Source organism: Anneissia japonica, unplaced genomic scaffold, assembly GCF_011630105.1.
Source record: "Anneissia japonica isolate Jap-2015-1 unplaced genomic scaffold, ASM1163010v1 scaffold967_len435762_cov181, whole genome shotgun sequence".
NCBI classification, from domain to species: domain Eukaryota; kingdom Metazoa; phylum Echinodermata; class Crinoidea; order Comatulida; family Comatulidae; genus Anneissia; species Anneissia japonica.
In genome coordinates this window covers 10,925-26,266 of record NW_022711026.1, presented here as the reverse complement: position 1 = coordinate 26,266, position 15,342 = coordinate 10,925, and the positions used below count along the sequence as shown (strand labels likewise).

Sequence of the window (15,342 nt, the reverse complement as noted above, 5' to 3'; positions counted from 1 at the left end):
ATTCAATATCAATGCAAATTTTTTCACACAGAAGGGAAATGAAATTAATGAGCCCTAGTTATATATAGACCTACATTATAGAAAATAATTTAGGTTTGACAAAGTTATAATTAGAAAATATGAGGTCACCGTCAGGTCAATGCAAACATTTAATGCATTCAGGACCCTGTTTATTTACGTTGCATCTGGTTGTGTGACAAAATTTGTCACAATTAATGATAATTGAAACTACTAGACTTATCGATTAATTATCACACATATGACGACTAAGTAGAACATTTATGGGTTTTTTTTTATTCCAAGAAGATGAGATGAAGCAGTAGGCCCAAGCAAATACACTATTACAGAAGTAACGCCTCCTTCGAATAAACACCCGTGGAATTTATTTTTCCCCGAATAAACGTCGCCGCGGCTAAACTGTGAGCAAAACAGAGGCAAAATCATTCTCAACACATTTTTTCTACTACAGCAGAATGAGGCCTACATTTTTATAACCTGGTTGGGATCAATAAGTCTTTATGATCGATCACTCAATAATACACATTTTGAGGGTAATTATGATGTAAATTGTAAATTATACTTGTAGTTCCATTTACATTGAAATTAAGGGGGTGGTGGGAGTTTGTTATTTGAGTATACGTATCCATTTTACAGCAAACATAATTAAACGCCACTTCAAAAACCCTTCCCAACAATAAACGCTAAGGGGCCGTTTACTAGAATAAATACGAAAAAAAAAAAATTTTCATCCCACTTTCTCCCTACCCCTCACCTCTGTTTAACGTACAATAGCCCATTTAAGTTAAAGGTCATAAGTTGTGCACTGGAGCGAGACAGCATCGCGCAGTGTAAACATAAAATTAATTGAAAGAGGAAAGTATTCAGACATAATTTTATTAGTGTTTGAACGTAAGCAGGTTGAGTAATCATAATTAGAGTGTGTTAACAAAATTATGCATCTTCATCTAAGTATGCACTATTTTTATCTCGGTAATGTTAAAATCAAATGGAGTACACATGGCTTAATTAAGCTAGGCCTAGGCTAGGCTAGGTATTATTGGGAATCCGTATTATTGCAGTGCTGCTGCTGCTACCTACCGGGATTTACCTGCCACCTGGCCTAGCCTAGGCCTAGATAAATTCATTTAAGGGCAGGGAAGGTAAAAATCGATTGTACCTTCCTCACCTTATTATTCTAGGTTCCAAAAATCACTCCATATTACCTCATTTATTTTGCCAGCTGGTGGTCCATTTTAATCATCAATCCTACCCCCACCCCATCACAATCTGGGGCGGATGCAGGATTTGGTAGTATTGGGTGCGTGAGAATCCACACCACCTCATCCCCACCACCTCATCCCCACCACCTCATCCCCACCATGGTCGGAGCTGAGGTGCGAACATTTTGGTGCACTCTCATACTTTTAAAATCATACCTGTACTATATTTTTAATGATGAGAATAATATATCAACAAAGTACAATACAACAATTTTTTTTTCTTAATACAACAATTTTTTTTTCTTAATACCATTTAGGGGGATGCGATCGCACCGTTTGCACCCCCCTTCATCTGCCCCAGCAATCAGCCCTGTTGATATTCCTCTGCAGCTGTACCCCCTATTCAATAAATTGCACTGTATCCAATGTGTATTTTAAACCCCAGACACCAAATAATAATAAGATACCAAATTCACAGCTAAAGAGGTAGAATCGGATCTGCCATGACATGCTATAATAAAAAGAGTGAATGTTTTTCACACACAGGCTAAAGCAATGGATATTCTACAAGGCTATGAAAGCGGAGACTCAACTGAAGATACAAGTCATGATCCGTGTAGTGACTACCCTCAATCAAAGAGCTGTAATTCAACTGAAGAGTCAAGTCGTGATTCATGTAGTGGCCATCCGAAATCAACAGAATTAGAAAAATTGACTGCGGACAACGATCAGAAGAATAAAAGTTTTGAAAGTGTGGATTTCTTTTCACTCACATCAACTGAAATAGACAGGGAAATAGGAACACTAGAAAATGATTTTTCATCTACAAGTCAAAAGTGTCACATTAATATGTCTCGCTCAGGAAACCAACAACCATTTTCAACATCATCCTCAGAAAATACAGGAATGCCCAGAGGTATATATTGCAGCGAGGTATCAAGAAATGAATGTAGTATTGTAAATGTACCAGAAAGTTATACTTGTCGAAACCAGAACAATGTAGCCACCAGAAGAAAGGCAAAAAGACATCAAGAGTGGAACAGATCTAATGAAAAAACATTTGAGAAATGTGAAAATAGGCATTCAGCCTTTACTGATGATATTCAACCTTATGTTCCAAAGAAAAAAAAGACAACATTTGTGCCTGAAGAAAAAGATAAAGATTCTGCAAGCAAACCATTCATACCTAATATGTTTACAACCCCAACACTTATTGCTGCAAATCTTGAGAATACGCCTTCACAGTTGCCAAAGACTAAATACATTACCTTCAGTGATGCGCATTCGGCGGCAGTAACCCACACAAGGTGGAATATTCCGAGGTACAGTCATCTATTCCTGAGTGCGTCATTTGATAAAACCGTCAAAATTTGGGATTGTGTGGATATTAATACATGTGTCGCGTCCATTACGTCGCATCAGAATGGAGTGAAGGACGCACAGTGGAGCAAATGTGGACGTCAAATTCTTAGCGGTGGATTTGACCATTCTGTTCAACTCCATGATGTAGAGACAGGTACACCATAGCAAAGCACAACTTTTTTGATACCTTGTTTCGCAAAACCAAACCACTGCATTCTGTTGTCAATTTCAAAGAAAATTATAACTTTAAAAATATTAATTCTGGATAGTTAACACACATACACTGCCATGAAAATTTAAAGTTTTCAAAAATAATTTTTAAATTTATAATAATATAAAGCATTTATGAACCGGAACACTGATTCATCTTTTCAGTCATTCCATCCATAGTGCTTCCAGTGACGGCACCAGCGGTGGGGCAGGGGCCTTATACCCCCTCCCACCGGACAGGTCAAGCCCCCCCACCACCTGTCGGACAGAGCTCGTCGGGCAGTCAAACCATAAAAAATATAAAAATAGGCCCACACCAAGCCAACACATGTCTGTCATCTCGTCAGATGACGACCACTGACGGTAGTGAGTGTCTGGCTTTAAGATAGTGATAAACAGTGTATATGCTATTAATGTAAAATGAATTATTTATTTAGTTGATAATTCCATTTTTCTACACTATAGGAAAAATACACTTGTCCATGTTTAAAAGTCCACCCAAAGGAAAATGTGTTCCTTGCACAGTCCAATGGTAATTATATCGCAATGTTCTCCTGTAAACGACCGTACAAACTCAACAAATTCAAACGATTTGAAGGCCACAAGGTAAATATGTGAATACAAATACTATTGTATTACAAGTTTAAATGTTTGTAGTTTGTTAAAGAATAACATTACAATACCTAAATTTGTTCCAACCAGTAAGTGGTAATCTATTGCTGTTAGCGAGTTAAATACAGATATAGCTTATTGAAGGTGACATGCATTTCTGATTATTTATGTACATTTAAATATGAATGTTTTCTTGCCATGTCATCTTTTATGTTTTGAACACACAATCACAGACAATCTGAGTGTACAAATCTACTTAACAAGTGACAAAAATAGGTGGTATATGATATGAGCAGTTAATGTTTTTGATGATTCATAAAATGAGATAAAATCATCACGTTTCAGAAATTATATCCTGTTTCAAAATTTATCGTCCTGTATGTTCCTTATTCTTTCAAATTTTGTAATTTCATCGATATCTGTGGATTTTGATCGTGTTGTTTGGAAGGCCTTTACTATTAGCAAGCGCTATTTGATCTTTCCTGGGCTATGGCAGTTGGTCTTTCCATTTATTTTTCACCCTTTTATTTTCCATTCAACCCAGATACACCTCATTAAATGGAACACCTCATAAAAATATTCTACTTCCCATAAACATTTATTACATGTATATTTTAAGCACACTCAGTGTTTTTACGAGAGTTTTCATTGCTTTTTGTTTCCTAGATTGAAGGATACCCAATCGGATTTGATTATTCACCCGATGGGAACATAATCACAAGTGGAAGCTCTGATGGCTGTGTATATTTTTATAGTTACAAAACCTCAAAACTGATAAAGAAACTTAAATGTGATGGGGATAATATATGCACTGATGTGGCATATCACCCTGTGCTACCTGGGGTAATGGTCACATGTTCATGGGAGGGCAGTGTAAGTGTTTGGCAGTGAATACACTGCATGCTGGGAAAACAACAGAGGCTGGTCCAGCCATATTTTGGACAGCAACTATGATTATAACGACTACTAATAGGATGAATGGCTTGAAAAGCCAGGCCTTGTCTAAGCTACAACTCTTGGAGTATGGATCTGATATGCAATAAATATAATTTTTTAAAAATCCTCAGGTTTTTATATTTCTGTTTATTGACACAGACACACACAGACGCATGCACGTAGACGCATACACACAGACGCATGCTACGCCTCTTGTATCGCCTCCTCCTCCGGAGACGAGGGTAAATTTCTTTTCTAGATAAATGTAAAGGTTGGAGAATAACTTGTAACTCGCAGCGTCATTGTAGTGAATTGCGTATGGACGTGGTCCGCTGTAAAGAGGCGCTTATAATAGCTTCATGTTCACATCATTCCACATTGATGTAACATGATTCCTGACATAGTTGTTAACAGGCTTGTTTGTGATAAAAACAAAATCACTTTTACAGACTAGGCAAAGTAATACCTTTATTAGCATATATCCACAATTCTTTAATGAAATTGCTTATAATTAGTACAAATATGGACTACATAATGGTTTGACATTCTGGCCCATGAAAAAATTCCTTAAAGGGGGTTTATGAGGGGAACCCCTCTGGAGTTGAAGCATTTATGTAAATGGTGAATTTTATTATTTTGATGGTATTTCATGCAAGGCAGGGAGGGGTGGTTCAGCTTTACCAGGGGGGTTTTTGCTTGAAAAGGGTTGTTGACCTAACCATAAAACCCCCTAATTATGGGCCTGACATGTACAAACTTGTTTAATTTAAGTGACTGGGTTTCTACTGTGCTTGTATTTAATTTAACATTCAAAAACCCATTGAGCAAGACCTAATTACAAGTAAAGTCCTTCTGGTGTTCCCTCTGTCTTCCGGTATAAAACATTCTCTTTTGACTTTCTGAAATCTTCATTGTTCACCCTCATTCTCCTTTCCCTTAATGCCATTAAGCCTGCTTCTGTACAAATTGCCTGAAAGAAACAAATCAACGATTAAGAACATAATGTTCAATGTAACAATCTTTTAATAACTTGCGTTTTTAGTTTAATTCTTGCTAAGCCTGTTCCATAAAATCGCAACATGGCTTTTAATGATTCAGATTCGTCAGTTGAATCAGGGAGCCTTCTTAACAGCATTAGGGGCAGCTACGCAGTGCAACGATTGCAGTCAAAACACTGTAAGTAAAGTGTACTATTGTTATGGAAATCAGACATTATTAAAGCCCCCATTCCCGGCAAAAACTGACTTTTTTTAGAAAGTATGCATTTGCATTACTCCAATTATTATAAATCATGGAAAAATATTGGCATGAATTTTAGTTTTACGCAAAAGAATTTAAAAAAAAGAGAAATACAGACTATTTCTCATAAAATATTACCATTTTCTCGACGAATTCATCATTACTAGGCAAATTCAGAGGTTTTAGATCGCATCCACACTGGAATATTCTCGCTTTTATGTATACTTAATACAGTCAATAAAGTGCGCCCTCTCTAATTAGATTAGTTTTTGTACTTCGCATCTCGCACAATGCGGTCGTTCGGTTAGGCTGAGATATGTTTGTTTAAGTGTCAAAATCTCAGTCAGAATCGGTTTTTTAACAAATTTGAAATAATTCCTATGAAATATTATATTTCACAAGTGTCAATACTAGCAACGGAAAATATCATGTCGGCCGTTTATATGTTTGATAACAGAACCTAAATCGAGGTAAGGCTAGGCCTAGCCTAGCAGTGTTGGATAGGCTAATGTTTTCGGCGCCTACAATATTTCTTCTCACGACCTATCGCAAAATCAAACATGAAAAACTCATCCGCATTTATTTTTTGTGTGGAACAAAAAATCAAATTTCAGTCATATTTTACATTTTTTTCATTCTTAGGAATGTCTAAATTCAGTTAAACTAGCAATTCCGTATTATATTTATAAATCTTTATAACATTATACAAAAATTAGATTTTTCTTAAAAACTGAAATTTTGCCGGGAATGGGGCTTTAAATTCCAATCTAAAATATAATTTAAAGACATAGTACTTCTACATTTCTGGTAATCCAATGAAACAGCTTTGATGCAAAACTGTGGCTAAGCTACAGAGCTCTTGATGTCTTTTGTAAAACCTCATATATAAGCCCTGGGCTTCTTTTTTTCTTCTTTCTGCAACCTTTGGATGGGCTTCTTTTTGAGATGGTATTCTTTTCAAGGCTACTTTTGCAAAGTAAAGAGAAAGGCTTCTTTTCAAGATGAATGCTGTAAATTTTGGGACTTACTATTACAAAACAAATGGGGCCACTGGAACATCAGTCTGTATCATGGAGTATACAAATCAGCATTAAATCACCTAAACGACTGTATAAACCAAGCGCGTCTTCAATTTATTTTGTTTGAAATTCTTGTACAATGTATGTACTGTACTAGCCCATGGGCTTTTATTTCGAGGCTACTTTTACAAACTAAAGAGAGGGCTTCAATTCGAAATGGGCTTCTTGAGATTAAGCCCATTGGGCTTCTGTTCAAGGTTTTACGGTATTACCTTAATATCTGCTCCTGACAAATCATCTTTGGCCAGGATATACTCATCTAAGTTCACATCATCTGCAAGTGTCATTCTGCTTGTGTGGATGTTGAAAATGCGTCGTTTTGTTTTCTCATCTGGCAGTGGAAATTCTATCTTTCTGTCAATTCGTCCTACAAAAGACCAGATTGGGATGAGATTTAAAAAAAAAGCAAAATGAAAAAAAAAAGGATATAACTTTCACTGTTCCAAGATCTGATTTATCTACTGAATACTGTACAAAAAAACCCATAAGCGTACCTAAATAACCTATCAAACTAACAGCTACAATACATTAACAATTGCCTTGCAGCAAAGCTAGAGTAATGTACTTTGCTGTATACTGTGCTTCAGCACTGCATACTGCACCTTTTTTAAGTGTAAATATACCGAAATTGGTAGTTCAAAAAAATGTGCGCAACCAATCAAGAGCTAAGGAAACGAACCGATGCCTTTGATTTGCGCGAATAAATTCGCCTAGTGCAAACCAGCTTTACCTGGCCTAATGAGAGCAGGATCCAGCGTCTCAATCCTGTTGGTTGCCATGATAACTTTGACATCACCCTTGGAGTCAAAGCCATCCAGCTGATTCAGGAGCTCCAACATGGTGCGCTGGATTTCACGTTCACCACCAGAGTTGGATTCATATCTACATGACACAGGCAGAAAAAAAGTGTAATCAGTGTTTGAAAATAAGTATTTATTTGCAACTCATTTCTTTATTCCACAGAAACTGGAGTAAAAATTCCACTTACAAGGATTAAGAAATTATCTATAAGCCAAATATATACAAGATATTTCAATAACCATAATAATTTGTATAGATAGGTTAAGGCAGCAGATACAACATATATTAAAATTCTAACATTGTCTCATGGACAAAAACATGGTTTGTTGCCTAACCCACATCAACTCAAAATCGTTAAACTCGAGAGGGTGGGTGAAGTGGGGGGGGGGGGGGTTACTTACTATTGGAATAGCAAAAGTGCATAGGGATAGTAATGATTAGCAATGAGAACCCGACAATTTGGCCTAGCCTTATGAAGTAATTAAACATTTTCACCGAACCTCATTTCAAATCGTCACTGTGCCTGGGCAACACAATGATTTTTATTGGCGTAAATCATATCATTTATTTTGTTATAAACATTAAAATTACATTAACAGGCATATTACATAATGATTACAAAAGCTGATGTCTGATTGTGAACTCTTACCTTTTTGTACCAATAGCATCAATTTCATCTATAAACACTATGGAGGGAGCATGTTCCTCTGCAACTCTGAACAATTCACGAACAAGCTTGGGTCCATCACCCTTTGGAGGAAAAAGCAACATTTATTTCATGACTGGAAACTTTTGGAAAAAAACTAAATTATATGTACATTTATACACTAAAAACATTTCTTAATTAGAAAAACTAACATTATTTTGTACAGTAGTGCTATTTATATATTAGTAAGTCTAAGTCTAAGGTATTTTTCTAAAGGGGAGTGGGCAGACATCTCAACATTAACTTCCCTCCAACCCCCTTGCTTTCCCCTGCCCCCCCCCCCTTGCCTTTGCCACTGAGCTATCCTGAGTCTCCTGTCAGTAAGATGGGTTACAGCTAGCAAATTATAATTTATTCGATTACAATATTATTTATAATTATTTTTAAATTTATACAAAAAAGGTAATCAATCAGAGATCATTCCATAAAGCAAAATTATGATCAAATCAAGTCATTATTTTCAACATATTATCTTAATCATAAATCATCTGTCCAAGTCCAAATAATATTGTTCTTACCAAGTACTTCTGTATAAGTTCTGATCCAACCACTCTCAGGAAAGTTGCTGATGTTTGATTGGCTACAGCCTTTGCCAGTAGGGTTTTGCCCGTGCCCGGTGCACCAAACAGTATGACCCCTTTGGGTGGCTTGATACCCATTTCCTCGTAATACTCTGGATGCGTTAAAGGTAACTCGACAGACTCCTTGATTTCTGTAATCTGTGAATCCAGTCCACCGACATCAGCATAGGACTCTTGAGGTGCTTTCTCCAGCTTCATTACTGATACCATAGGGTCTGTGTCGTCACTTAGTACACCGACGACAGCATGCACCTACGATGGCAACAATATTTAAGATTTAAGCTCTATTGTCCCTTTAAAATGTGTGTGCAAAAAACTATGGAGATCTTTGAAAAAAATTATGTTGAATTTAAAAGGTGGTAGCTGTTTCATAATGTACATATCAAAATTATAGCTACATAGTTCAGAGCTGAATGCTGTGGCACTTGAATACAGGGTCCCTGGGAGTCTGAGTGAAATACAGATGGGATTCCAGAGCATTTCAAGAACCACCATCGTTAGGGCTGAGGTACAGATTCTATTAATACTGTTAAGGTTACTCTAGATGGCCAGAAAACACTGACATCATTACCAACAAATTTACCATTTTAAAGAATATCCAAACATACATTAATTTGATCAAAGCTGAACATCTGCAAATGTGGCAAAGACAAGCCAAACCAGTCACTCGTCGGAAAAATCAATTTTTAGTTATTAATACATGGTTTAACAGTAAAATGAGAGCTATAAAATTGTAAAAGAATCATTTAAATCCGACACTTCGTAATGAAGTTACACGAGTTTATACATACAGCTGTTTAAAGAACAATATTTGAGAAATCAGCCTTCAAAGTTTACGATTTCAGGCATTTCTTAGGCAGAAACCATCACCAAATCATTAAAAATTGTTGTTTTAACATTGAAAATGAGGAAAATAACAGCATAGCATGATGTATAGATATATAAAGGTTTGTTTAGTGCAATAAAATAGATTTCCAAAATTTTGAAATTCCAGCATGTTTTGGCCATAATCTCCAAAACAGGATTTGTGACGAGTGACTGGTTTGGCTTGTCTTTGCCACAAATGCTTCAGAGGCTGCGACCCTGAGCTGACCTCTACCAGGGCCCTTAAGCCGGGCACTTACTGCAGCCGTCGTGCGACGCTCATACAACCTTGGTACAATGCAGTTAGTGCACAGCTTTAGACACCATGGTGAAATATAAGAATGAAATTATCAAATATCGCAAATACACTGAGCATGCAACATACCTTATGATTAAGGAGGACAGTGCAGCCTGGTTCAAGAGAATCTTTGTCAACAAATGATAATATACTGACATAGTGTTCTGAGCCAACAGATGTGGAAACGATAGCGTGGTTATCATCAATGATTTCTTCCAAATTACCCACAGACATTGGTGTTCCTCGCAGGTCATCAACCTTTGACCTCTCTTCCTGCAGAAATACAATCCATCATTCGCATAATTTTAAGGACAGCTACTAATCTAACATAAAATTTTAACACCTTTATCTACACAGTTGACTTCTTCAGAATGTGCAATCTTAATAATGCCAAATTGGTGGTATGGTGAATAAATAAAACAATGGATACAAAAGCATTGAGGACTGCATAACCTGCCATAATTTTTACAATTTTCACAAGAATGTGCAATCTTAATAATGCCAAATTGGTGGTATGGTGAATAAATAAAACAATGGATACAAAAGCATTGAGGACTGCATAACCTGCCATAATTTTTACAATTTTCACAAGAGTACAGAGTATATGCATTAAAATGGGGGGGGGGGGATTGACAGTGCAGGCATAATATGTACTCTTTCATTTTATTGTGTACTCTCTCAGGGAGAGTGTTAAAGAGTATTATTTGTTATTTACATACTGGACCATATTTAATAACAATAAAAACAAAACTAACCTCATCCTTTTCATCTTGTGGTTTAAGTCGCTCTTGGTTACGAATAAACTCTTCTTCCATCAGTAAATAATCTTTGATTCGTTCCATCTTGAGAAGTCGAAGTCTACATCTTGTATGAGGGGTAACTTAAGAGCAAAAGATAAAAGAAACTCATTGATTATCTTGAGAATGATTAATAAATAATTCTACTTAATAAGACTGCATCCCCTTGTTTCGTTTTGTAGATTTTCATTATTAAAATGAAGGTGAATTTTGTCAAGATACCTTGAGGTAATTTATTCGCTGCATCTGGACCCTTCACTTTCCTTTTCTTCCCTACTCGTGTGGGAACTGGTGGTTCATACTTTTTCTTCTTGTCCTATAAATATTAAAGAATTAAAAATCATTTAACAAAATTCAATATACGCATACTGAATGGGCTAATGGAATAATAAAAAATTGAATGCTATGTAATTAAAAATGAGTCAACTCTTTTATCAATCATTAAATAGACTCACTATCATCAGATGTTGGGCACGCAAAAATGACAATTCAGGGGTCCCAAGTTGAAAGACATCCATTCGGGGAGACCTGGTTAAACAAACGTTCTTAACAAATTTAATTTCATTTTGCTGTGCATGGTGATTACCCATTGGCACTGAATTCCATGAGACAATTGATATTAAAGTAGTAAAAAAATGCAAATATAATGAATTTGAGGGAGATGGGTTACTTTCCCAGAGATTCTTGCTTGCTTGTGAGAATGCAAGAGGCCGACCCAATTTCCGGCAGACTCCCGCGACTTTCAGGAGACTTGGGACCCCTGACAATTTGCACCATTTATAATATAGTGTAGTACCATCTACAATTTAATAGCATAATAGATGACACAGGTGTGTATGGTAAGCATCATTAAGACTCCATATTGTACCTTGTCATCCTTTTTGTCACCACCTTGTCCCTGTCCTCCACTGTTAGGGAGACCTGATTGATTCTGACCCTGAAATATAGATATACAAGTTATATAAAAAGACTTCAATAAATCTAAGCATGATGCTCCTAATAAATAATTTCATTTACGTAATAGTGACATCACTGTGTTATACATTATCCAGCAATTTGAGAGTGGTATACAGATTATGCAGAACACATTGTATATAAACAAAATAGATGCAATCAAAAATTGTTCATTTTTTGCAGTGTCCAAAACCAATAAGCACTGTGGCTGGGGACCACACTGTACTTGTCACAAAGGGGGTTGTTACGGCCCTTTCCCCCAGTTTCTACATATTTAAAAATCTGTATCTCATTAACCATTCCCAAGTTTTTTGTCAAATAGGCCTATGCTTTTGTTTTGGTGTCTAAAGAAAAATCAGATTTGTACAACAAGGTCACATACTTCTCCATTGTTTACAAAGGATTTGAAGAGCCAAAATTAGGCATAATTAATAATCTCTTAAATTCTGTAACTGATATTTAACGGATGACAATGATCTTGGTATCAATTTATTTCTATAATAACACTCTTTCAAATGATACCAGCTGCAAAGGAATTGCTTGAATTTGAAATTTGTTGTCACGTACCTACATGTCAATCAAATTCAAATTTGTTTTTTTCCTCTGGAGCCTTACTTTATAAGTTTTACAACCAAACTACAACCCTAACTTTAATTGGCAAAATTGAATTGGTTGGTAAGATCATGTACCTCCATGGTAAGATAAACACTTTCCATATAAACTATAAGCCTTATTCTAGTAAATTAAGATTCATTACCATGCCACCCAAAGGCATATGACCGGTTGAGCCGCCGGTCATTTAAATGAAACGCCAAGCGCGTCTCTCAGTGAATGTAGTGCGTTAATTGCGGCGTATTTCAATTAACTCATTCGTTATGCGTACTATTTTGTTAAATTATTTAATTAAACTATTTATTATATATAAGTTTAACAAATAGTACAAAAATAAAAATATATAAATTACAAAACCATAGTAAATACTGTATAATAACATAGGCCTAACACATTTAAATTTATTGTTTATAGTCATCTGTCTATTTAAAATCAAATTGGTTTTACTAATTTTACTTATTAATGTTTTATTACACACAAACCCCCCAGCCAGCCGACCAGTCACATTGGCAAACAAAAAAATGAAAAAAAAAAACAAAAAACAAAAAAAAAACAAAGGGCCAAAAACGAAACGAAAAAAAAATTAAAAACAGTTATAATACTAAATGTAAAAACATGCATATATTTTATTCTAAGCATATGCAAACCCTTAGCCCTAGAAAGAAGAACCTAGCCCTAGTTACTGTACAGGCTAGGCTTAGGCTGTAGGCCTAGCCTGCTTTCCCTTCCGATCCCTGGCCTGGGGCTTGCTCTGTCTGCCCCTGAACTGACGATGTTTGTTTTGTGCTTTGTCACGTCGATGGTACAAAACAAGTATTAAGATTATTATACAAAAATACGTCCAAAAGACAAAGATGTGAAACGTGTTGTTAATACATATATGTACATTGTATATCCTTCAACCAATATAAAATTATGACATTAATTAATGATGAAATTAACATTAAAGTTCTTACCATTTTCAGTCCTCTCTTTTCAGAGTATCATGAATCGGATTTCGCTCATTGTTTGTTGGAATTTCTTTACTCCGCTAGCCACTCGGCGTACCGATAGAGGGCTGGCCTGCCAAAAGAAATCCCAATTCCTGTAATATCTCTGGTCGAATTTGCTGATTGTTGTGTGTATGGCAATTCGTTTTCTCAAAAAGTTTGATTATAGTACACAGCAGTGGTATTTTACGATAGCTATTTGTGTCATTCAGACAGATAGCCCTCCTCCATTGTTATATTTAGGCTAGGCCCCGGCTGCTGCTGCCTAGAGAGACTACTTGAACTTTCAGCCAATCAGAACGTTCTCCCTGACCATTCATTTGTGTGTTTTGAAGTTCGTCAGCAAAACTCTCACTGGCGCAGTCAGTGCACTCCAAGGTCTAACCTAGGTCTAGCCCTATGCAGGCTTGGCAGTTCTAGCCTAGGCCTAGTTGGAATACAAAATTTGGCTGAACTACTAACCAGCAATCAATAATTCCAGACTGTATAGTAAAAGGCCTGCGCGGGGAATATATCCTCGATGCCAAAATTTGGCCCAGAAATTCGTCCGCACATTTCAGAAAGTAATTGCAGAGTTCCGCACACATTTTGCCGAAAATTAGGCTTTGACCTAGGCCTAATCTTAATACTGCGTATTTATGCAGTATTTACGAATCCGTACACCTATTTTCCGTGCAAATTTTTGAGATATCATCCATGCAATTAAAGAACTAGGCCTATACATTATGGCAATAATATTAACTTTCCTGACTTTCTATTATAGAAAAGAAGAGTTGTACTGTGGTTCTTGAAGTTTGACGATATTTTAGTTTAGTTGACTGATGAACGTGTAACTAGCCTACCCCAACAAGAAGGCCTAGAATGTACTCAGTGATGCTATTTTTCTTGGTCATTTTTAGCTATTCCAACCATGCCCTGGCTAATTTGCCTGGTCTTTGGAGGTATGATAATCTGTGATTTGTATATACTAGAGAAAATGCAATGATTTATTTCCTTTTTTACAGTTTATCTTATAGTTTTTGACAAAAAAAATAGTAATTTAAAAAAAAATAATAGGACCTGAGAGATATTGTTTTGGCAAAGTTTTATCATTAATTAGGCCGAAAAAAAAAAAAATTGTGTTTGCCACGCCTGACTGACCCAAATTTTGGCCAACACAAAATATTTTTATTTTTGCCCTTATTTATAAATGTTGCAGAAATAAATGTTTGCAGTGCAGTCATTTAATGTTTTTGTGACTCTTGTTCAGGATCAAACCCACTGACTCTCTTGATGCAAACACTCCGTCAACAAGACATCAGGTGCTTACATTTTGATTGTATTTCCGAATATTATAATCAATTCACTCCATCGGCATATGCCCAATCATAGAATTTTTTATTGAATATTGTGGTTTAATTTTGCTCTAGAAAAAAAACATAGCTAGGTGCCTATGTCAAACAATTGATGCATTAAGTTTGCCAAATAAGGGAAGAATCAAATGAAATTTGTTAACAGTTATTTTGTGTTTCTTGATTGTGTATTGCAAAAAGGTGATGAATCTCTGAAATTGAAATACAAATTTGATAATCAAAGCCCAAATTGCAAATTAGGTCTAAGAAAACCAGTGCTTTCCCATGGAAGCACAACAGCTTTGAATTAAAAATTAAACTTAAAGAAAGAGTGTAAAAAGCAAAATTTTTTCATGTTTTAATTTTTAAATTTTATCTATTTTCTTCCATCTTAGATTCTTGATAAATTCTGTTTAATCAGGCTTAAATGTTGTGTTTTGAGAAATGTCTAACTTCATTCCGTGTGTGTAATTTAGTTTGAGGTGGAGTACTTGGGTACTTCAAATGAAATTCAGTGGATTACTTCAGATGCTTGTCAAGTTGAAGATTCCAGGTTAGAAAAATTGAATTATTGTGTGATTGTGTGCATTTAAGTGAGTATGTAGGCATACATATTGTAATGTTATTTCTGATGGTACAAAGTATTATGTGGTTGAATGTATACCTCCTTAAATAACTATCTGATAATTACTGTCTTTTGTTTAGTGCCAAACAAACTGCCGTATTCTGTGTAATACCAGGTTTTCACCCT

General features: G+C 35.8%; 2 protein-coding genes across 2 annotated transcripts; one reads left to right on the top strand and one right to left on the bottom strand.

Moving 5' to 3' along the window:
* The first annotated feature begins 835 nt into the window (after window positions 1-835).
* Window positions 836-4,459, top strand: LOC117107218 (WD repeat-containing protein 25-like). Its single transcript, XM_033248824.1, has 5 exons — window positions 836-969; window positions 1,767-2,746; window positions 2,958-3,000; window positions 3,258-3,398; window positions 4,071-4,459. Exons 2-5 carry the CDS (start codon window positions 1,776-1,778, stop codon window positions 4,293-4,295), a joined length of 1,380 nt encoding a protein of 459 aa, XP_033104715.1. The 5' UTR covers window positions 836-969; window positions 1,767-1,775; the 3' UTR covers window positions 4,296-4,459.
* A 336-nt stretch (window positions 4,460-4,795) lies between these two features.
* On the bottom strand, window positions 4,796-13,307 carry LOC117107244 (26S proteasome regulatory subunit 4). The gene is made up of 10 exons (XM_033248865.1): window positions 13,228-13,307; window positions 11,574-11,642; window positions 10,928-11,021; window positions 10,664-10,788; window positions 9,996-10,181; window positions 8,684-8,998; window positions 8,109-8,209; window positions 7,389-7,540; window positions 6,871-7,025; window positions 4,796-5,310 (listed from the first exon to the last, which is right to left on the bottom strand). Exons 1-10 carry the CDS (start codon window positions 13,228-13,230, stop codon window positions 5,176-5,178), a joined length of 1,335 nt encoding a protein of 444 aa, XP_033104756.1. The 5' UTR covers window positions 13,231-13,307; the 3' UTR covers window positions 4,796-5,175.
* Between the last annotated feature and the right edge of the window lie 2,035 nt (window positions 13,308-15,342).

Coding starts and splice junctions, on each gene's coding strand:
- LOC117107218 (XM_033248824.1), top strand. CDS start 1,776: ATGGATATTCTACAAGGCTATGAAAGCGGAGACTCAACTGAAGATACA. Junction 2,747..2,957: donor GTAGAGACAGGTACACCATA/GCAAAGCACAAC, acceptor TCATCTTTTCAG/TCATTCCATCCATAGTGCTT. Junction 3,399..4,070: donor AACGATTTGAAGGCCACAAG/GTAAATATGTGA, acceptor TTTGTTTCCTAG/ATTGAAGGATACCCAATCGG.
- LOC117107244 (XM_033248865.1), bottom strand. Junction 8,210..8,683: donor AACTTATACAGAAGTACTTG/GTAAGAACAATA, acceptor TTTCCTCCAAAG/GGTGATGGACCCAAGCTTGT. Junction 7,026..7,388: donor TCCTGCTCTCATTAGGCCAG/GTAAAGCTGGTT, acceptor GGTCTTTTGTAG/GACGAATTGACAGAAAGATA.